The sequence below is a fragment of the Podarcis liolepis genome (assembly GCF_965112155.1).
Source record: "Podarcis liolepis genome assembly, chromosome: Z".
In the NCBI taxonomy this organism is placed as follows: Eukaryota; Metazoa; Chordata; class Lepidosauria; order Squamata; family Lacertidae; genus Podarcis; species Podarcis liolepis.
The window spans coordinates 19,093,308-19,115,789 of record NC_139570.1 but is presented as its reverse complement, the minus strand read 5'-3'; the positions used below and the strand labels follow the sequence as shown (position 1 = coordinate 19,115,789).

The following is a 22,482-nucleotide window of genomic DNA, read 5'->3' as shown; positions in this document are numbered from 1 at the left end:
AGAAGCCAGCATGGGCAGGTCAGTTGCCAAAGCCAGCAGGAGGAGGGGCGCTCTGTGGCTGACACTGGTCTCCTTTTTAAAAAATAAACATTTGTTTGAAGTCACCCGGCTCTGCAGGCAAGCAGTGGGTGAGGTAGCTAGAGCTGCCGCCACCACGCACATCTTCTGCATCTCTGGGTCCCACATCCATCTTTAGAGGAACCACTGCCTGTGCCACTGCAGACACGTCGAAACAGCAGAAATGTCAGTGAATGACCAGCAATGGAGGAGTACTCTGCTGCCTGTGCTACTCTGGATCCCCCAATCCCTTTAAAAATATCAAGGACTCATGGTGCTACCAGTCAACCTGTTTATCGATCATTCATTCTGATATTTTTGCAGGGAGATGCTGGCCATTTAATAGGTGTTAATTCTGATTTGTTGTCAGGGAGGTGAGATGACACTGCATCAGAACAAGCATTTCCTCCATACTTTCCAGGGTGTTTTCCTATCACTTTCCTCATCACAGAAAGTCCGATCTCCATTGTGGAAGCAGGTTTCTCGCACAAGACCTTGTAATAATTATAGATGCACAACCTGAATTTGCAGATAGTATGTGACTGACTCCCACCTGAAAACAGTGAGAGTCTGGAAGCACCCTCAGTGGAGGGCCAGGGGACATGGGAAGCTACCTTATGCCAAGTCAGGCCATTAATTCATCTATTCACCATTGTCTACACTGACTGGCCTCTCCATTCCTCAGCTTCATGTGGGTTGTGAGTCCTTTAATTCCCCCTCCTTCACATGACATTCTCCAGCTACTGCTATCCAACACTTTCTCCTCCCTAAATCTGGGTATTCCCTGTGCAATGGATGTAGCACTCCTATCTGGATTTACAGAGCATAGGGAAACTCTGGATTTAGGGAGGAGAAAGTCTGAGACAGCAGAAGTTGGAGGAGAATCCCTCAGGGAGGAGGGGGAATTAAAAGGGATTCGCAATCTACACTAAGCTAAGGTATGCACCAGCCCTGACTGGCTTCCCAAGAGTTTCAGACAGGAGCCTCTCCCAGCCCTATTTGGAGAGTCTGGAAATTGAAACTGGGGCATTTTGCATGCAAAAGAGTAGCCATCATATAATATTTGTGCAAGCAAATCACAATGAATGCACAATAAACAGGTTGTCTGGATGAGCTCCCTGGATGAGCCTGCAAGCACCGGAAGCCAGGAGTCATGGTGTGGAGGTTCCGATTTCAAAATATGAGACACTCACAGAGTTCTGTAGAGCTGTAATGTTCTAGTAAATGCCTCATTCCTCCTAAATGGGATGGCAAGAATCTGTAGCAGAAACAAGTGTTCCATCAATTAATAAACCATGATTCAAGTGCTTACCATAGTGTTCTGAAGCTGTGATCTGTGAGTCTGCGATGTAGCCAGAAGCTAGGCCCAGAGGAATCTGACACCCTGAAATGAAAGGTTTGAGAAAATATAAAGGTATTTTAATAAAGACTTATAAACAATGTTTTCTAAATTCTGGGCTTTGAGCTGTCCTGGGAATGCAACAGACCATGAAATATATTTCAAATTCCAGCTTAATATTTGGAATGCCTGATGGCTTGCTCTTGTAAGGCAGGACTAAAGTTGCAAAGATCTCAAGCCTGCCTAGGTTTTTTGGGTGTCATGGCATCCATGGAAGCAATAAGGACTCTACCTTATATACCGAACCTTAGACACTGGTCTATCTGCAGTGGTACCTCGCAAGACGAATGCCTCGCTAGACAAAAAACTCGCTAGACGAAAGGGTTTTTGGTTTTTTGAGTTGCTTCGCAAGACGATTTTCCCTATGGGCTTGCTTCGCAAGACAGAAACGTCTTGCAAGTTTGTTTCCTTTTTCTTAACACCGTTAATACAGTTGCGACTTAACTTCGAGGAGCAACCCATAGAATGCGGTGTGGTAGCCTTTTTTGAGGTTTTTAAAGACTTTGGTGATTTTTGAAGCTTTTCCAAAACTTCCCCGACACTGTGCTTCACAAGACGAAAAAAATCGCAAGACGACAAAACTCGCGGAACGAATTAATTTCGTCTTGCGAGGCACCACTGTAATTCAAAATTGTCTGCACTGACTAGCAACAACTCTCCAGGGTTTCAGCCAGGGGTTCTGTCCCAGCCCTACCTAGAGACACCAGGGATTGAAACTGGGACCTTCTGCAAGCAAAGCAGATGCTCTATCAATAAGCAACAGCCAATTCCCCATTACCTGCTGTAAAATGCAACAGAACAGCATTCTCCCTTTCATCTCTTCACCCATTACAAATGTTCTTTTAAGTGTATCCTGACCTGCTCTTTGCCTGATTGCCACGAGGAACAAATGTGAGCTTTATGTTGAAAGCAGCTTTCAGTCCAACTTGCAGATGTGTGAGGGTTGATCAACCGCTAGAGCTAAGTGGTAAAAATCTGGATTTTAGGAATGTATTGTCTTTTTCAGAAACATAACACAGAGAAACTGAGATCTGAGCCTGTTCCTATCCGTGAATCAAAGTGCCAGGAAGAAGAATGTCATGCTTTGCTACTCACGCTGGTCGTACACTAGGAAGAAGGCACTCATCCCAGCCTGCTCATGCTCAGCAACCATACATTCCACCTGCCAAATCCCAGGGTGGGATGGGCTCATTTCCACTGTCTCAAAGGCACCTGCAACCAGAAGGGGGAAAGAAGGTCAGCTGGTTATTCACTACTGGGTGCTGAACACTAGAGGAAGGAAAGAAGAGTTTTGCATGTGAGTTAAGGTTGATCATTGGAGACTCTCCTTGTGAAGAGGGTGGTCCTTCAGAATGAAGTGATGTTACATGCAAATGCAAGTTCTTTGTCTAAGAGAAACAGCTTTAAGAGGTGTTATAACAATCCTAAGGTCTCAAATATAAAATAAATGTTCATAAATGTACAAGGCAAACACATACATAAGTATATAAACCATGTGTCTGAAATAGTACAGGAGAGCAATCCTGAAGCCATTTTGACTCTCCCAGTGACCTCAGATATTCCTCTGAAGTAAGGGAGGAAAATGGGGAAAGCCTTCCCATTGTCTTTTTGCTTGCAAATCCTGTTTTAAAGGGTGTATTTGTGTATAAGTTCAGAATAGTTATTTTCTGAACTTAAAAATGGAAAGCATAATGCTGGTGGTCAACAAAAGAGATTTAAAGACTGTCTCGAGGCAAATTTTAAAAAAATTAGTATAAACACCAACAATTGGGAAACACTTGCCTGCGAGCGCTTCAATTGGAGAACAGCCTTTACCAAAGGTGTCATGGGCTTTGAAGACACTTGAACTCAAGACGCAAGGGAGAAACAAGCTAAGAGGAAGGCATGCTTGGCAAATCCACACTGTGATCAACTCCCACCCGGAGACCAATGTCCCCACTGTGGAAGGACGTGTGGATCCAGAATTGCCCTCCATAGTTACTTATGGACTCATTGATAAAACCGTGTTTATGGAAGACAATCTTACTCGGCTACGAGTGATTGCCAAAGAAGAAGATTTGTGTATGAATAGGGTGGGCCTGTGACCTGGATTCAGGAACTAAGGTATTAACCATCTCAAAAAGAATGGCCAGGTTGTCCAGGTAATGCAATCAGTGACCATTATCAAGTATCCTGGCAAACAGGATTTCTGTTGTAGATCATCTCCTCTGCTGTATACATCCTTCTGTGATGTATGTATGATGCTTCAGGGGGGTGGTCTTGGGCTACAGATTGGGCAGTTTCAAAAGTCTATATAAGGGTTTGTGCATCATTGTTCAGGGTTCTTTCTCCTCCCTCCTGTGTGTGGGGAGTGCGGACCCTGTTGCAAAAGCACTTTTCTATTGCAATAGAGATCAGGCTTACTAGGCACTTTGCTTCTCAATATACTCTGGTTGGCCTCTGTTATTTTCTCCTACAGATAGGGAACCCACTTAAGAACTTCATATGGGCTCTTGGATACCCCATAAGGGAAAAGAAGAAGTTTTTTCTTATAGCAGAGGGAATGATATTGAGTGGAGAAAGGGGGAGAAAGAGGGAGTGCTCCACTCTTTCTCCTCCTGCCACTTTGCCAAGCAGCCTTGCTGCACACTCCAGTGTTCAAAAAGCACATCTGCAGCATTTTGAGCTCTACAATTGAACAAGGAATCTGCAGAAGAGAGGATTTAGCAGGGATGTAGCACTCCTTTCCACAGGCTACTCACAACCGCAGTTTCCTAAGGGTGTGTGTGTTTGTGTGTGTGTGGTAGAACTCTGGTAGAACTGGAGTTAAGATCACATAATATATTATGTTAAAGGACTAAGATAAAAACAAAGAGGGAAAGAAATTGCTGAATTAACTAACTGAATTGGAATACAAAAAAGGGAGGTGTGAGGAGGTCAGGGAAACAAGGAAATGAATGTAAGGTATGGAAAGACTGATGTATTTTTTTAAGTGTTTTTTATCTTTTTGTATTTTGTATTTTTTCTTTTATTTTCATTTTTGTCTTTCTTTTTCTTCTTCTTTTTAATTCATGTAATTCTTTTCTTTGAAACCTGAATAAATATCATAAAAAAAGATCACAGAAAGCTGTTTTATACAACATCAGTACTGTATTATCTGCACTGACTAGCAGCAACTCTCCATAATTTCAGACACGGGGCATTCCCAGCTGTACCTGGCGAGGCTGGGGATTGAAACTGGGACCTTCTGATTATTATTATTTTTTAAAAGATGCTCTACCACTGAGCTACACAGCCTTCCACGTAGCTACAGTCCATTCTGTCAGCTTCAGTTACAGTACATGTTGTGGGCAAGTTAGCCTTTGGGAGACTCTCTCTGGGATATGATAAAGAACGTTCAAAGTATGTGTGAAAGCTGGAGAGAGCAGCCACCTAGTTTACATGGGTGCTGTTGGGGCTTCAGCATTGCCTATGTCTATCCATGTTTATTCTCCTAGTCAAAAAACCAGCAACAGATTCAAATGTGTAAAGTGGATGGTACCATATTATACCTGTTGTTACCTGCCACCCTAATCTCCAAGTAGTGAGAGAGACTCCAGGGTACTTACCCAGGGTTCAGTTTCCTTGGAATGAAGGTCAGCAGAGATTGTGGTGCCTTTAGCACATATGGTTTCATTTACGTATATACATATAGGACGGAGGGGCTCTACAGCATTAATACTGCAACAGCTATTGCATCCCAATTAATATTCCATGAGAGCCCCAAAGTCTAGCACGCAGCAAGCATGTTTTCTAGCTTGCTTCCAGCTCTCTCCCACATGCAACTCTGGCTATTGTCTTCCTATGTAGCAGCTAGGAGAAGGGGGTGAGGGAAAGGCCCTTCCATTGGTTCTATGGCACAGAGCAACACTTTTGGTTATGCCAGATGATAGTGCTTAACTAGCCAGCCAAAGCCATTACCTTGACAAAAGAACTAACTTGGCAAATTTCCCCTTATATATTCTACCCTCAGATACAGGACCCTAAGTTTTGAAGGGTAACCAGGGTTTCACGCAGACTGGACCCCCCCCCCCCAAAAAAAACACCCCACATAACATTATATTAGAGATGTCAAAAATGGGTGAGTCTAAAGTCTCCCAGTCCTTACTTGGAGGGAAGGAACTGAGGAATATGATCTACATTTCCAAATGTTGCAACACAGTTCTTGGCTATCTTTAAATGTGTTTTGAAAGAAAATAGTCTCCAGTGTCCCTTCTAACTCTTAAGGGCTATATTAGAGTTGTTGCTCAGAGCAGTAACCACTGAAGTCAATGGAAATGACTAACCTAGGTCCATTAATTTCAATGGCCAACTTAGGGTAGAGAAAAGTTGGATATGGCCCTAAAATTCTACAATGATGAATCTGAAGAACTGCGTTCTGCTAAGCCCTGGTTTAAGTTAAGCATGATCTAAGCTAAGCATGATTTAGCATGATTCTGTACATGGCTTCTACTTGGTTTATTGTTATCATTATTACATTTATATCCCACCTTTCCTACAAGGAGCTCAAGATGGCATACCTTGTTCTACCCCTCCTCAGTTCTATCCTCACAACAAACCTGTGGGGTAGGTTAGGCTGAGAGGGGGTGACTGGGCCAGGTTCATCCAGTGAGCTACATGGTCCAGTTGGGATTTGAACCCTGGTTTCCCAGATCCAATCCAACATTCTAACTGCTGGACTACACTGACTCTCTACTGCTCTATGTGTCCTCTAGTGCTATAAAAGAGGCACTGGCTGTTGAGCTCTTTCCCCCTGAGGATATTCCATAGTATCCCAAAGGCAGAAATAAGCTGGCAAGAAGGTTATGTATAAAGACATCCATTTCATAGCTTACCAGGATAGAGGTTGTAGACTCCTAAGCGGTACTCCTGGGCCGTTCGGATGGTAAAGACTTGCCCATGGAAGTGGACAGAGTGGATGTCTTTGGCACCTCCTACATTCAACAGATACCACCGCACCCTCTGGTGCTGACCCATCACTAGTCCTGGTAGACTGTCTCTGACATAACCATTGATAGCTGGAGAACAGAGAGAAGAAAAGAAGAAGGAAAATCAGAATGGGGAAAAGGAAGAGCAAAAGCCTTATGTATGCAGTTGTTTTCCACTGTTCGGATATATATATACATTTGTTTTCATATGAAACAATTCTTATATAGTCAATTGTTTTCATATAAAACAAAACAAAGCAGTATATACAAAAGCAGCAAATACCATATATCCCACACTTTCCTTGTTGCAAAAAGCCCAATTCCCTATGTTTTGAAAATCCAAATAGGAGAGTTACATTGATTGCATAGGGAATCTCTGGATTCAGGGAGGGGAAAGTGCAGGGCAACAGCAGTTGAAGGAAAACAGGTGGAATTAAGGGATGCACAAGGGATTCACAATCCACATTAAGCTGGGGTATGGACAGGCCCTAAGAGCTCTGAATCAACTTTAATTGCACAGCCTCCTAGTGGTGCAGCAGTAAAGCTGCTAGGACATTTGCAAAGCTAAGCAGTGTCTGGTATGGTTTCAAACTGGATGAGGGGGGCAGTGTGTTGAGATTCCTGCATTGCAGCGGTTTGGACTAGATGACCCTAGGGGGTCCCTTCAACTCTACGATTCTATTATTTGTCTGCCCCAGCTGCAAGAAAACATGTCTGTCCCATAACAGTCTCTACAGTAACTCTCCAATGGATTGACTTTACCCCCAAAGGCGCACTCTTCCACTGACTTCCTAGACAGACGGATGCCAACACAATTCTATGAATCTGAATTTACTGGAATGTGATTGAAAATAGCGACAGTCAGGAAGAGCCATTGGGTGTTCTCCTCTGAAAAGGCTCCATCTTATACAGCCACCTTCTGCAGATCACACAGCAGAGGGACACAGAGCAGAGCTTCCATCAACAATCTGAGTAGATTTACTTGGGAGAAGACAGGGATTTCCATCACATCTCTCCTTGCCCCAGTGCCAATTATACTGGGAGCATGGAAAGAGACGAAGAGGTGGTAAGGAGGTTATTACCATAGAAAGAATTGCTTGCTTTAAAGGCAGGATCATCTGTCTGGATGTGGCAGGGATGCAGACAGTTCCTCTCAAGGTTCTCAGCAAAATACCAGCTCTTGGTCTCATCAAAGATGGTGAAGAGCAAGGAGAATTCCTGGACAGCCAGCTGCCTTCTGTATGCTGTGCTCAGTACTCCAAGCCGGCAGATAATCAGAGGTCCAACAAGACCAGAGTGTAGATCTTTCTCCTAGAATTAAAAATTGAGGGCAGGTGGACGTGAGGCGTATCAGTTCCTGTACCCCAGCAGCACTGCAAATACAGAAATCACCAATACGGTGCTCTCCAAGACATTGCTGGACTACAATTCCCATCATCCCTGACCATTGGCCATGCTGGCTAGGGCTGATAGGGTGTTGGAGTCCAGCAATAACAGGATGGCATCATGTTGGTTACCCCCAGCTTAGAGTCATGTTCATGCCATGTCAACCTGGATTATGAGGCTAAGAAGCCTCACCTTTTAATGGGGATTAGACAGGTTCCTGGAGAATAAAGCTTCCCCTCCTTTGTGGCCAGTATACAGGGGGTGTAAAAAAAAGAAAGAATTGCAAACTAGCTACTTTTCTGTGGGCCTACTTACAAGTCTAGTATAAAAACTGAAATCTCAGAAGTCAGATCCAGTTATAGCTATGCAAAGCTGATGCGTATGAAGCTCTCATCCCTACTCTTCCTTCCCTTTCTTTGCTCCCTTCCCTTTCTCTGCCACAACAGAACGTTCCATTTAATTATTTCCTCAGATGGGCTGCAATCCCTTACTATATATTAAGCAGGACAAGGCCACTTTCACATCAGATGTAATTTTCAAAGTCCTCCCTTTGCGCTCATGCCACTTAGAATGGGAGCATGGAAAGCAAAGGGGATGCTGATGGAAGTAACAAGGACAATTATGTCCTAGAGCCATCTGTGGCAAACTTCCTCAAATGTCTTAACTAAACAGATGAGGAGTTGCAGTTATGGAAAGGGAACCACAAGGTGTTGCTCAGTGGGAGACTACGTGCTTTGCACACATGGCATTCCATGTTCAAGCCAGGTAAGCCTGGGAAGGGCTTCTGCCTGAAGTCTTGAAAAGCAACATTCTGTGACCTGACTAGGAATGGGGAAATCTGCTGGTTTTGATTTTCCCAGCCTTGAGTTTAGTTCTCTACATTTCCACATCTCTCTGTTTGTGTGTACTAAAATATATGCACTAAAATACTGATGAATATTATATAAAATGTCATCATGAATATTTATCAGTATTTTAGTGCAAATCTCCCCTAAAATACACATTTTGTTTGTAATTTCTGCCTAAAAAATTAAATAATTTTTGCATTTAAATCCATCTTCAAATGCAAACTGAATCTATTTTTTCCATCCTTAGTCATGACTGATCTCCTCTCTTGACAAGAGAACATGCAGACCTTCCCTCTGAGAGAACTCAGGGAACAAGAAAAAAAGAGCCTTTTCAAGTGTGGCCCCCTGCCTGTGGAATGCTCTTCCAAGTGAGGCCTGTTGCAGCCATTGACATCCTTTGGTGTTGCATTAAGACTTTCCCCTTCAACTAAGCATTGGATGGAATTTGATCCAGCTGAGTTTAATGCTGTTCTTGATAAGTTCACGCCATCCCATAGAAGCTGGTGTTTTAATGTATTAATTTGGTTGCTTATCGTATTTGTCGCCCTATAGGACGCACTTTTTCCCCTCCAAAAATGAAGGGGAAATGTGTGTGCGTCCTATGGGGCGAATGCAGGCTTTCGCTGAAGCCTGGAGAGTGAGAGGCGTCAGTGCGTACCGACCCCTCTCGCTCTCCAGGCTTCAGGAAGCTATCCGCAAGCCTTGCGAGCCCGGCGGGAGTTCCTGCGGGCTTGCAAGGCTTGCGGGCGGCAGCCTGCAGCCCGAAACACGGGGCGCCCTCCACAGAACGTCCCGTGCTTCGCGCAGGTGTTGGCAAGCCTTGAGCACCCGGGGGAACTCCCCCCAGGCGCACAAGGCTTGCGGGCGGCAGCCTGCAGCCCAGAGCATGGGGCGCCCTCCGGAGGACGCCCTGTGCTTCGTGCAGGTGTCTGCAAGCCTTGCGTGCCCGGGAGGAGTTGCCGCCGGGCTCGCAAGGCTTGCAGATAGCAGCCTGTTCTGGGGGCTGGGGGGGGGACACTAATTTTTTTTATTCATTTGCCCCCCCAAAAAACGAGGTGCCTCCTATGGGCCGGTGCGCACTATAGGGCGAAAAATACGGTATATTTTGTTGGAGTATTTTTTTTATGATGGTAGCTGTTTTTAACAATTCTGTATGCTTTCAAACTTGATCTAAGTTGCCTGGAGACAGCCTTGTGTTAAATGACAATCAAATCAAATCATCAGTATGCAGATATAATTTGCTTGTTTTGCACATTAAGTTTCATCAGCTTGCAAGAAGAGACTTTGCTTTTTAATCTTTGCAAGGTGCCCGCTGTTAGGTCTGGCCAGCCCTCTTGTCATGGCCCACGAAATGCCCTGATACAAACAGCAGGAGAGCATGCATTACCCACTTACCAGGCTAATACTGGAGAAATATGCCCATGCCTTGCAGTCAAACTCATTGGCTGTAGGAGCCATGTGTGACAACACCTTGATGGAGTAATCTCGGACCTCGCCAGGCTGCACAGAGTCCTGGATGGGCTGCTCTACTTCCTCCCCATTTCCTTCATAGGGCAGCAGGTTAGAATGGAATGAATACGGGCGGGAAGCCAGATTCTTGAAAGTCACCTGGGTGAAAGGAGGGAAGAACAGGTGTAAAGAGAAGAGTTAACTTTTGGGAAGGGGGATAAAGAACAAAGACAACTCAAGCTGTTCTTTACTCTATTGGGGTCATCACCTTTTAAGCTGGAAGACTATAGGCCCAGTGCTGGCTTGGGTTGGTGGGAGTTGTAGCCCAAAATGCCTGGAGGCCACCAGGTTGAGGAAGGCTGATCTGAGCCAAAACTACCAAGGTAACCCTGGGGGCCTGGCCCCGTTGGGCATATTACTGCCCCCCTCCCTAAATGACCAGCTTTTTTTTTAAGTACCTTGCCCTTTTACATATGGATATATTAATGCAGAAATCTGCCCAATCATTCACCAAGAAGAATTGTAATTAAATAACTTTTTTTAAAAAAAGAAGTAATCTTACACAGGTAACTGTAATGACTCCCTGCCCCCCACCGCATCCATAGACCTTCTTCCTATACATGACCAGCCCAAGACATTTTGCTGCTTGAGATGAAAGACAAGGTGATGTGTTTTCTCCCATCTCCCATTCCACATACAAAAGCCAATTGAACTGGCAGCTGACACTGGAGATGAAAAAGTGTCCTGCTGGGCATCTGACAGCAGGCTAGCTTAGTGGCACAGGGCAGTTCATGTGGCACATACAGTTCTGCCATCCAAAGTTTTGTCTGCTGCCTCATTTTGCCTAATGGTAGAGCTGACCCTGACTCCTTAACTCAAAGTGTGTGGCTACTAACCTGTTATGGACAATCAAACTGGCTCAAGGTCTGAAGGAGCCCTAGGCTGTGTCCTTGTCTCTATCAGTGCAAAACTGCCAAGTGTCTCAGGAAAAAAAAATGGGACATCCTGGTTTTTGGAGTGAGATTGTGGTGACCATTTTGGGTGCCGTGCTCTCGCCCTGGAAAAAGCACTTTTCCTAGGGCAAGATTGTGGTATGGGTCTTGTGAATCGACAGGGAGCACATCCTGGAAGACATGCATCCCTGTTTTTGAAATGAAAATGTTGGACAGTATGTCTGTGGGATGCTGATCAGTGCCAAGTGGCTGGGTCTAGTTGCCATTTCAATTCTTCACAGAGCCCCAGAGCAAAGCTCTGTCAAGGGCATTGTAGGGAATTTAAGTGGCAAGCACTGGGCCCTTACTAGGTGGCTGGGGTCCTTGCAGTTGCCTAAGAATTCCAGGTGCTGACATCAGGCTTCTCTTACAATGATATGAGCTGGACATGATATGTAAGGTAAAATGCAGACCTAAACAAATGGAATATGTAGAGGGAGGATAGACTATTTTTGTTTTTATAATCCCACTTTGGGGCGCGGGTGGCGCTGTGGGTAAAACCTCAGCGCCTAGGACTTGCCGATCGAATGGTCGGCGGCTCAAATCCCCGCGGCAGGGTGCACTCCCATCGTTCAGTCCCAGCTCCTGCCCACCTAGCAGTTCGAAAGCACCTCCGGGTGCAAGTAGATAAATAGGGACCGCTTACCAGCGGGAAGGTAAACGGCGTTCCGTGTGCCAGATACAGCTTGTCACGCTGGCCACGTGACCCGGAAGTGTCTGCAGACAGCGCTGGCTCCCGGCCTATAGAGTGAGATGAGCGCACAACCCTAGAGTCTGGCAAGACTGGCCCATACGGGCAGGGGTACCTTTACCTTTACCAATCCCACTTTAAGTATGAGAGGTGACACCCTCCAGCATTTCCCGTATTTAATATTGAGTGTCTCACCATGATGACATCATCAACCTGTGCTCGGATGTATGGTCCCAAGATGCCCAAGTGTTCTTCCAATTCTCCACGGACCTGTGGCTGAGTGAAAGAGCTGTCCAGGTATTCTCGGTAAACTACTTTCTTGTACTGCCTGGATGGCTTCTTCCAGCTGTTTTTCAGATTCCTGTGAAAACATAAGAGGCTGGTGTGGTCAAGTACAGACTTTTTTTTTGGAAGACGCTGCAGACTAGCATTTCTATATGTAACTGCCTTGCAATCTAACATCATCTTTTTTTTATATATAAAATTTTTATTGGTTTTTCACAGTTTTTATAAACACAAACAATACACAATACAAACAAACACACAAACAAACATGTATAATTTCATATCCCTTTTTCTTAAACCTTACTTCGCCGACTTCCCCATACCTCCCCTTTCTACATCCCAATTTCCAAAATTATTTCAGCAAATCCTAACACTTAGTTTTATCAAATTTTCCCTTATTCTTTTCTTTTACTTAATCTTTTACAGCTGTAGTCTCCTTTCCCCCCCTAAAACCACGACATTTTAGCATTCATTAATTTTGCAATGTTTCTTAAGATAAACTTTAAATTTCTTCCCGCAATCTAACATCATCTAGGGCAGAGAAAGGGTGTTGTGCAACATTTCTCCACCCTGTCCCCTAATATTTCATGGTTGCAACTTTCTGCTGTCCCAAAATCCAACAGATAGGTCACCATTTCACACATGTGCCCATGCACTGTGCAGCTCTAAAGAACACTGAGACAATATATACACATACAGTAGGTCTCAGTTCAGGTCCTTAATCTGCTGTAAGGCTCAGGATGCAATCCTGGGTCATCACCATCTCTCAGCTTAACCAACCTTACAAAGCGGTTGTGAAAATTAACAAGCTGGGGAGGCACTATGTATGCTGCCCTGTGCTGCTTGGCGGAAGGGTGGGATACAAATGTAATATTCAACTTTTTTAAAATTAAATGCTCTTAAAGCAGTACAAGGATGATTATGAGGAAACTACATTGCCATTTCAGAAAGTTTCAATACAGCATCAGCCAAAAGCCTTTCCCTCTTCCTCCTCACATCACCTCTGATCTTTGGAGGTAAATGTTTGGAGGTAAAATCTCAGGAGCATTTCAAATAAGCTCACTGGTCTAGATCAGCCTTCCTCAGCCTTGGGACTCCAGATGTCATTGGACTACATCTCCCACCATCTCCAACCACTGGAACATGCTGGCTGGGGATGATGGGAACTTATTCTAAGGTCAGCACAATCCTGGGACCCAACATGGGAAATGGCTGCTCTAGAGAGCATTGCGGCTTATGAATTTCTAGCCCCACAGTCCCCAAATGCTGGGCAGAACTTACTTGTCTCTTAGATATGGTGAAGATGTATGGTTTCCATAATCCCACATCACCTCCACTGCAGCAATGAAGTACTGTCGGACTCTGCCATTGAAAGTACGTGGATCCTGGTCATCTTCCCCATATATATCAAATTCTTGCTTGTCCTCAGAATTGCTGTAATCATCATAGTCAGATGCTCGATTCAGAGTCTTTGAGGAGTTTGTCACCATAGATCCTTTGAGGTCGGTCGGTGCCATGGAGACCTCCATATGGACCTTGGCTCCTGAGGTCCTACTCTCACCTTTGCTAAATCCATGCACTGGGGCTCCAATTTCTTCTACTCTTTTCCTCCTTTCAAATTTTTGAATATTGCCACTTATGGAACGAACGTCCCCTCCTTCGCTATGGATTTCCTTTTGTCTATCTGCTTCCTCCCACAGCTGCTCTTGAAAGGGAAGATTGACAGCTAGGTGACCTTGAGAGTTTTGAGAGTCCAGATTGTTTTCTGCTGAGGCCCATCTTTCAGAATTTTCAGTCTTCTCCCTTTTTATTTCTGGATCACTGTGAGTCATAACAGGAACCTCTGGAGTTGCAGGAAGTCCAGCCTCATTTGTCTGACTGGTGGTCTTATAGAGAACAGAGCCAGCACCTTTGAGTTGTCCTCCTGCAAAGAAAGTGGGGGCCAATCCAGGTTTGGCTTCCATAATACTGTGCCCAAGAGTTCCAGAAATGGTGTCAGCTGCACCCCCTACATCCTCTACTTCGTGAGACAAACTGGCTCCTCTCCAAGTCTGCTGGGAATCAGGAAAGTTCAGGGCGTGTGGGGCTGGACTGGACTGGACTGAGGTGAACAGAGAAGATGAAGCAGTTGTCTTGCCAAGTGTGGTTGCTTGTTGGTTTCTTGTAGCCCCATCTGCCAAAGGTGCCTTTATTATAGAAGCCTTGGCCTTATTGTTTAACTTGAAGAAGTTACCATTGAGCAAAGCCTGAGCTCTTTCTTCAGCTTTTCCAGAACTCTTCATTTCCCTTGCTGGTACAGCATGTCTTTCTTCCAACGTGGCCTGGTGTGATTTCAGAGACCTCTTTTCCAAGTGACCACCACATCCATGAGGACCCAGATGACAGGGCTGCAACCTCATCCCATCTGATGACTTTTCATGGCTCTGAATTTCTAGTTCTGGTTGTAGCTTTATCTCCCCCTTTCTTACAAACTCTTTAGAATTTGTGTCATTTCCCAGGTCAACTAGCTGTGATAGAGGTGACTCCACTTGATGAAAAGCATCCTCTTTTTCTGATAAACTTGTTTTAGGAAGCAACAAACTACCCAGAAATCCATGGGAATTTGGGTTCCAGATTCTGTTGGCGGTGGCATCAACAATGAGCAAAGCTTTATTCTCTTTCCCCCCAAAATCCTTGCTTTGGCTAGTTTCTTGGAAACCTTCTTGGAGTGCTGAGCCGTCTGGTCTTTGACTAGTGTGAAATGGATGCGTAGAGAATCTATCATTACTCTCCGGAATGTCATTAGTATAGTCAGACTTCTCTAGAATATTTGGGTTGCTAGTTGGGTTGTTTGGAGCCACTTGCTCACCATTCTGTGCAAATAAAGAAGCATGTTCATTCAAATTATCTGGGCCTCTAGTAGCTGTGTCAACCACCTCTGTCTCATGACCCTGAAAACGCTTTGCTGGAGGCGTTGGCTCATGCACTTTGTCATGAGAAGCTGTATGTGCACTATTTTTGCCAGGAAGGAAGTTTTCATTTACAGATGTAAAAGGGCCTTGACTTCCTATAGTTGCAGTGGATTGCTCAACTCCTTTTTTTCTAGTATGTAATGATTCTCTTGATGTAAATGATTCATTCCCTTGGACAGTTGCCTTATGAGATGAGTAGCTTGTAGAAGCTTGAAAGCTTGTGCCATAGCTCTGTGATACCATGTTTTCAGCTCCAGGGTTACTTTCTAATCTTGGTGGACCAGTGTTTTGACTGTCCAGTGACATGTGCTGAATAAGTGGCTTACTTTTCAAGTCATCTAATGATGCAGAGGTATTACTCATGTTAAAGAAAGTACCCTTATCCATAAGGGATATTTGCAGTCCTACTTTCTCATTCAACGTTGTATCTGGCATCAATGGTACAGCGTTCTGTCCTTCAACTGTGTTAACATCTTCAAGCGAAGCTCTTTCATAAAATCTGGAATCTGGATATACTTCATTTTGTTGTGTTAAATTATCGTCAGTTTTAAGAGGGAGCCTTTTCACATTCAATGTCAGTCTTTCTGCAAGGCCCATCCCATCCTGCAACCCCTTTGACTGAATGCTGGTAACATAGTCTTCAGGAATTGCCTCCACCTTTTCCAATGGAGGGGCTGAATGAGGCTTCATGATCTCCACTGCCTCCTGTTTATCTGATTTCTCTTGGACCATCCCAGCTCCTTCAAGTGGGCTGAATGTCCCAAAGGGAAGAGTCTCGTTACCCAGACTGGTTGCAGTTTCTAACGCACTCTTATTAAGATGAGACTCTTTCCATGAGAGAGAAGAGTTTCCTGTGAAAGAATGATGTTGGAAACTTTGCTTGAGTATAGATGATGGTTCTTCTTCTGCTGGAAAGGCATCAGTGGGCTTAACGAGGTCGTCTTGGGAAGAAGGTAAAGAAATGTTATCTTGATATAAGGACTCTCCAGGAGGCGATGGCAAGTCAGTAGGATTCTTTTTCTTGTTTAATTTAAAAAGCTTATTGGCTTCACGACAAGGAGCCAAATGGTGGTTGGTCTTCTGCATTTCATTTTCTGCATCTCCATGCTTCTTTAGGCAAGGCTGGACAGGCCTGTTTTTCCTGGGGAAGCCTCTTGGTTGCAAGACATTGGCTTCATTTAGTTCACCTTCTGGTATTAATTCATAAGAGTAATCATACTCCATTTCATTGGGGCATTTGGAAACAGTGAACGTGGCTCTCATTCCTTGCCTCCTGAAGTCTGGGTTCAAGCACCCCAATATCCATGTGCCTGTCTCAGGTAAAAGGATTGAAGGAAAAAATGAGATCAATATTGGCAATAAAGCACAGGGGCTTTCTCTCTTTCTGCTCGGTTAGGAGTACCACAACCAGAAGGGGTAGGACCAGTAACACTCTCTCTCAAAATTCAAAATGTGTCGATGAATTCAAAAAGGCTGACTGCTGGGTTACCAGGTCCCGACAGACAACGTGTAGACCTCTTTTACTGAGAACAGAGGCAGCCTGGGAAGGGACAGAGCAGACCCCACTATCCTACTGTATGCATGAGACAATGGATAATAGGTAACATAACCAGTGCCCTACAGATGGAGTCTGACTTCCAGCCACACAGAGCCGACCCACCCATGAGGCAGGGTGAAGCGCCCACCTCAGGTGGCAAAAGTGTAATAGGCAGTGCTCTGCCCACCTTATCACTTCCAGTAGAAGTGGCCAGAGGGAGGTGTTTCAGCACCCACAGGTGGAGAAGCTTGAGTGGCAATGATTTATGGAACGCCCCAGCTGCTGCCAAGTTCAGTGAGAACTGGGGTGTTCCTGCATGCCACATTACTGCTTGGCTCCCCTGCTCCCTGGGGTGGAGAAGCTGAGCAGCATTGCTTTGACAAGTGCTCTGGCTCCCACCAAATTTGGCTAGAGCCAGGGCATTCCTGCATGCTATATTGTTGCTTGGCCACTCAGCAGAGAAGCTGAGTGACAAGGCTTTGTGGAAATTTAAGGACTATCTTAGGAAACATTGTAAAATTATTGAATGTTAGAATGACGTTGGTTTAGAAATTATGTGGTTTCTAGCTGTAATGATTAAGTAAAAAGAAAAGAAAGGCTAAAAATTTAAATCGATAATAAGGGAGAGGATTTGCTGAATTAATAATTGGAAATTGGAATACAGAAAGGGGAGGTATGAGGAAGTCGGGGAAGTAAGTTACAAGAAAATAAGGGATTGAAATTATACTTGTTTTTGCTTTTTTGTTTGTTTGTATTATTGTTTTGTCTAGCTTTTATAAAATCTTTGAAACTTTAATAAAAATCTTATAAAAAAAAAAGACAATGCTTTGTGGAATACCCCAGCTCTTGTCATGTTTGGCAAGAGCCAGGGTGTTTTGGCAGCAGAACTGGTGGTGAAATAGGACAGGCTGCCTCTGTCAGCCAGTAAGGCCATTGGTCAGGAGTAGTGCATACCTCTGAGTACCCCTTTAAAAATGCACTGGTCAGGGGATGATGTGAGATGCAGTGTAACAATGTTTGGAGGGCACAACGTTAGCTATGCCTGCAATAGATCAAGAGAAGGAACTCCTAAGCCTCTTTAAATGAGTCCATCCTCCTTAGTCATCCTCACTTTAACTCTTCTTTCAAGGAAAACAAAGCAGGACAGACATTAAATAATGTTAAAGGTTAGAGAAGCTGAGTCACTTTTTCATGTCAAATGACTTCTGGTGCTTAGGAAGAGATAAGATTTGGCATATTGTCTTAAGTAGCATGGGACGTGGGTAGCGCTGTGGTCTAAACCACTGAGCCTAGGGCTTGCCGATCGGAAGGTCAGCGGTTTGAATCCTCGCGATGGGGTGAGCTCCCGTTGCTCGGTCCCAGCTCCTGCCAACCTAGTAGTTCGAAAGCATGCCAAAGTGCAAGTAGATAAATAGGTACCGCTCCGGCAGGAAGATAAACAGTGTTTCCGTGCGCTGCTCTGGTTTTGCCAGAAGCGGCTTAGTCATGCTGGCCACATGACCCAGAAAAACTGTCCGCGGACAAATGGCTCCCTCAGCCAGTAAAGCGAGATGAGCGCCGCAACCCCAGAGTCGTTCGCAACTGGACTTAACTGTCAGGCGTACCTTTACCTTTACCTTAAGTAGCACATCTAACTCACCTGGTTTCTCCATGGACATGAAGACAGTCTCTCCAGAGAGGGGAAAGAGCGTGAGGGTCTCTTCAAAGACTGTGTTGTGCTGAAAAGTATTCCCGGAGAAGAAGACAGACAGAAACTCAGTCTGGGAACCTACACTGAGGATGTACCAATACACAACTTTGTTCTGGCAAATCTTGAAGTGCAGATTATCAAAAACATAGCCATTTATACCTGTAAGAGAAGTGAGATGGGGAAAATGCCATGGACATCCAGGTCACAGGGTGGACTGAGGCCAAAAGAAGAGTTTCAAAAACAAACAGATGAGGATTAAAATAATAGAGTCCTGGAATCCCTAAAGACTATTTTAAAAGTAGCTGCTAGTTTTTGGAAAGCACATGGGTGGAGTAAGAGTGCTCAGTGCCTCCCTGCAACACAACAATAGTGCATTAGTGGTGATTTTTTTTCTGCTTCATTAGATCTGCAAAACTTCCCTAATGAATTACTGCTGTTTGGAGGGGCCCATGTGCCACAAAAGTGGACAAAAAGAACAACACAGAACATTTGCTGAATAAAAAGTAATGCAGAAAGTTACAGGATATGCACTGATTATAACTGAAGTGGTATGAGCACCCCAAAACTTCTAAAGGCACAGACAGGTACTGAAAGCGGGATTGTGTATGGCTGCTGCAAATAGTATCATGAGCTCAAATGATTATTAATGCACAATAAAAGGACTTCTGAAAGGGCCTGTACTGAATGAAATTTAGGTGATGTAAATAGATCTCTCACAGCACGCTTAAGCTTGTATGTGGCTGTGTGTGTGTGTGTGTGTGTAGCTTTTCTGGGATAGGGATGCACCCCCCTTTCCTCCCCCACCCCACCCCACACAGCTTTTCTTCTTGGGCTACTCACTGTGCATAACGTTGGAAGCATAGAACTCAGGATCCTGGGGGTTGACATTGGCTGCATCAGAACAGGATTGGTTGATATTCTCCTCCAAGTACCAGCTGAGGTTTTCATCGAAGACAGAAAACAGCACAAATCTTGCTTCATCTGACATCATCTGGAAGAACCACAAATGAAAGGGTTGAGGAGAGACAACAAGCATCACTGCTCAAGGTTTTTTTGGATATGGAGATGAGATGGCAGGAGGGGAATATTGTTTCCACCTTGCTTCTTTGTTATCCGTTCTAGGTTTCTTGCTAGAATGTGTGCCTTTGGGTGCCCAACTCTGAACTGCTCCCCATGCAGACCTTTAAATCATTTCTCTGCAAACACCTCAGAGTTAAGCTGGGGTATCAGTAATTACAGCAATCAGCCAACTGTTTGGTTCCCATGCCAACTGGTCACCTCTAGTATATCTAACAGTAAGCTGATACTGCTAAGCATGGCCTGGGTTGCCATTTAAAAAAAAAGAATTGGGAAGAGATCTTGAGATCATCCAGTTCAAACACCCACTCACAAGTGGACAACCATGCAGAGCCTTGCCACAGTTACCCATGCCCTGGTAACATTCCATGTTAGATTATTACATTATTAATTTGAAAATTAGTCAGCTACTTCATGACATAAGCACTAGGGTGTTAGCCAGGTTAGTACATTATTAATTTGAAAATTATGCAGGTACTCCATGACATAAGTGCCAGGTTGTTAGCCAGGGTTCGTCTTACAGAACTCATTATTCTGCTATTTTGTAAAGTCTTCATTGACCTCTTGCTTTTTTTGGTTACAATTCAGAGGGCTGGTCACCCATGGCTGCCTGTAAAGTACCTTTACATGGTCTAATAGACACATAAGGCAGCAGCAACATCTCAGAAGCAAAGCCAGTTTGGGCTTGGCAGTGTCTGGTTGAAAGTCTCTGAGTAGATGAGGACCATCTCCTTCCCCCACTGGCATCGTCAGCTGTAATGCTAAGTCAAATTGTGGCTTTGCATGAACACTGTGAAGCTTCCCAGATGGAATATCACAGCCACAGAGTGATTCTCCCCAGTCCTGCTGCTGCTATGCTAACCAAAGTCAGGCTTTGGTTTAGCATTACATATGAACCTAGGCTTGTGGTTTGCCTCCCCCAGGAAAACCATGACCAGTAAACCAAGAACAAACTTTACTTTCAGCTTGTGGTTTGTCTCGCAAACCATGAGTTCCAGGTTCAAGCAATATGCTAAGCCATGCCAAGAAATATCTTAGCCCCAAATAGCAATAACAGGACTGGAAGAGGTGTGCTGCTGCTGCAGCCTCAGTCTTTGCTCTGCGAACCTGCAAGTTTGCACATTCATGCTAAGCATAGTTTGCACTGAATCCAAACCAGATCACTGTAGCTCCCCCTTATTGGGTTTCACATGCTCTTACTCTCTCAAGAGCATGGCTAAAACTCCCTCGGGAGGATAGGTGAAGGGAGGGGGGAATTTTAGGGGGAAAGAAGTGAGCATGGAAAGAGTTACACACACACACACACACACACACACACACACACACACACACACCTTCTTTACTCATAGCTAACACATTTGGGCTCTAATGCACACACTTACACATAACATGAAGTTGACCTCATGCTATTTTGTGAAGCCTTCTCCTAAGATACAAGGACCAACCTGATTCCCTCTCCGATCCATGGTCTCTTTGAAGCAGATCAGCAGTGGTCCAATTAGCCCAGAGGCTAAATCCCGAGCAGGCTTGATAGAGCTGTAATAGTAGTGAGTCAGGCAGCGGGGATCTGAGTTGGTTGGGCCATCCTCAGGCATTATCTTCCACCTGTAGGTGAACACCTGGTTAGGTCGAATGGGCAAGAGCTTCATAACGTGATCTGGGAGGAAACAAACCGTAAGACCATTGTGTTACTGTATTTGCCACCAGCTTTTAAAAATCAAAAACTGGCTAAAGATGTACAGGGCAATCCTAACTGTGGTCAGCTCAGAAGTGATTCAATGGGGCTTACTACCATGTATGCACCTGTCAATTTCAATTCCTCCCAGTTTCTCATTGTTCAGTCTTCTCCACAGTTCCACGTCAATTTGCAGGATTGTTTTCCTAATGTCCTCACACAAATCCATCAGCGTTTTAGTACTACTTTCTCCTGGCCTACACATTTTTGCCTGCAATTTTACCTAATGCTTTGCAAAAGCAATTTCCCCTCATATATGCATACAGCACTGTTTCTATTCCACTGAAGTTCATCTTCCACCAAAAACGACATTATTTGTTTTGCTGTCTGTTGTGGCAAAATTACATACAAAATTCACATAATTAATTGCATAAGTCACAAAAATTAGGTTATCATTACGCGTTCTACCCCATTCATTTCAATGCAAAGGAAATAGAGGCAATTCCCCGGTTTAGGTGTGTCTGAATGATGGGCGATCACACATACATGCCAAACCTGGAAGTGGCCCCAAAACACAGCCCGCTGACAGGCGTGGGGGACCAGAACGGAATCCCCATGCAAAAGGAGCATCGCCTGTACAAGGCAAATGAGAACATAATCAATGATGTATTATTTGCGGACTGAAAAGTGAATACTGATCCATTCTAGACATGGGACAAATAAGCAAGGACTAGCAATTTCCACTCCCATTTTTGCTGTTGATAAAATCCTCTGATAAAATCCCTACTCTTCTTTAAACAGGAGCTATACAGTGGTACCTCGGGTCAAGAATTTAATTCATTCCGGAGGTCTGTTCTTAACCTGAAACTATTCTTAACCTGAGCTACCACTTTAGCTAATGGGGCTTCCCACTACCGCCATGCCGCTGCAGCACGATTTCTCTTCTCATCCTGAAGCAAAGTTCTTAACCCAAGGTACTATTTCTGGGTTAGTGGAGTCTGTAACCTGAAGCGTCTGTAACCCGAGGTACCACTGTAGTTAAGACTTGTTCTTGGCTATAGCTCATGTTTAAGAAGGAGACAGCTTAGCCACAATCTCAAGTTCAGATGACACTCTAAGCTGCCATGTCTACTGACCTAAAAGGACTGGAGCGCCAGCACATTTGCATGGTCCTGGTAAGCTACAGTTTGGCTTACCGTGACACGCAAACCAGATTGGTACACCTCAGTCTCTTGCAGAAGAGGGCAAGCAGTAGCCTTTAGAAAGCCACATGGCAGCCTAGCAAAAGGAAAAAGGAAAGGAAACAAAAGGTGGGGCATTGGAAGGTAAAATACAGTGGAAAAGTCCTGCTAAGACTGGAGCATGACTAACAGCAGACAATGGTAAGCAGCAGCACTGAAGGCAGGCAGATTTCTAAAAGAAGGTGGTGCATATTCTATGATGCTACACACGTACCAAAGTTAGGATTTTGTACCAAAGTGAGCACCCTGCCAATCTTG

General features: G+C 44.5%; 1 protein-coding gene across 6 annotated transcripts in view; it reads right to left on the bottom strand.

Annotated features, from left to right (window-relative positions):
- Positions 1–22,482, bottom strand: part of F8 (coagulation factor VIII) — an 82,077-nt gene that overhangs the window by 12,018 nt on the left and 47,577 nt on the right. For all 6 annotated transcript variants that reach the window (XM_083484588.1, XM_083484589.1, XM_083484587.1 and 3 more), the window contains 10 exons: positions 20,754–20,965; positions 19,072–19,222; positions 18,181–18,390; positions 13,335–16,314; positions 11,964–12,129; positions 10,032–10,244; positions 7,485–7,713; positions 6,310–6,492; positions 2,552–2,668; positions 1,370–1,441 (listed from right to left, as the gene is read on the bottom strand). In XM_083484588.1, the coding sequence (XP_083340714.1) occupies positions 1,370–1,441; positions 2,552–2,668; positions 6,310–6,492; positions 7,485–7,713; positions 10,032–10,244; positions 11,964–12,129; positions 13,335–16,314; positions 18,181–18,390; positions 19,072–19,222; positions 20,754–20,965 (4,533 nt within the window). The remainder of the gene's footprint in view (positions 1–1,369; positions 1,442–2,551; positions 2,669–6,309; positions 6,493–7,484; positions 7,714–10,031; positions 10,245–11,963; positions 12,130–13,334; positions 16,315–18,180; positions 18,391–19,071; positions 19,223–20,753; positions 20,966–22,482) is intronic.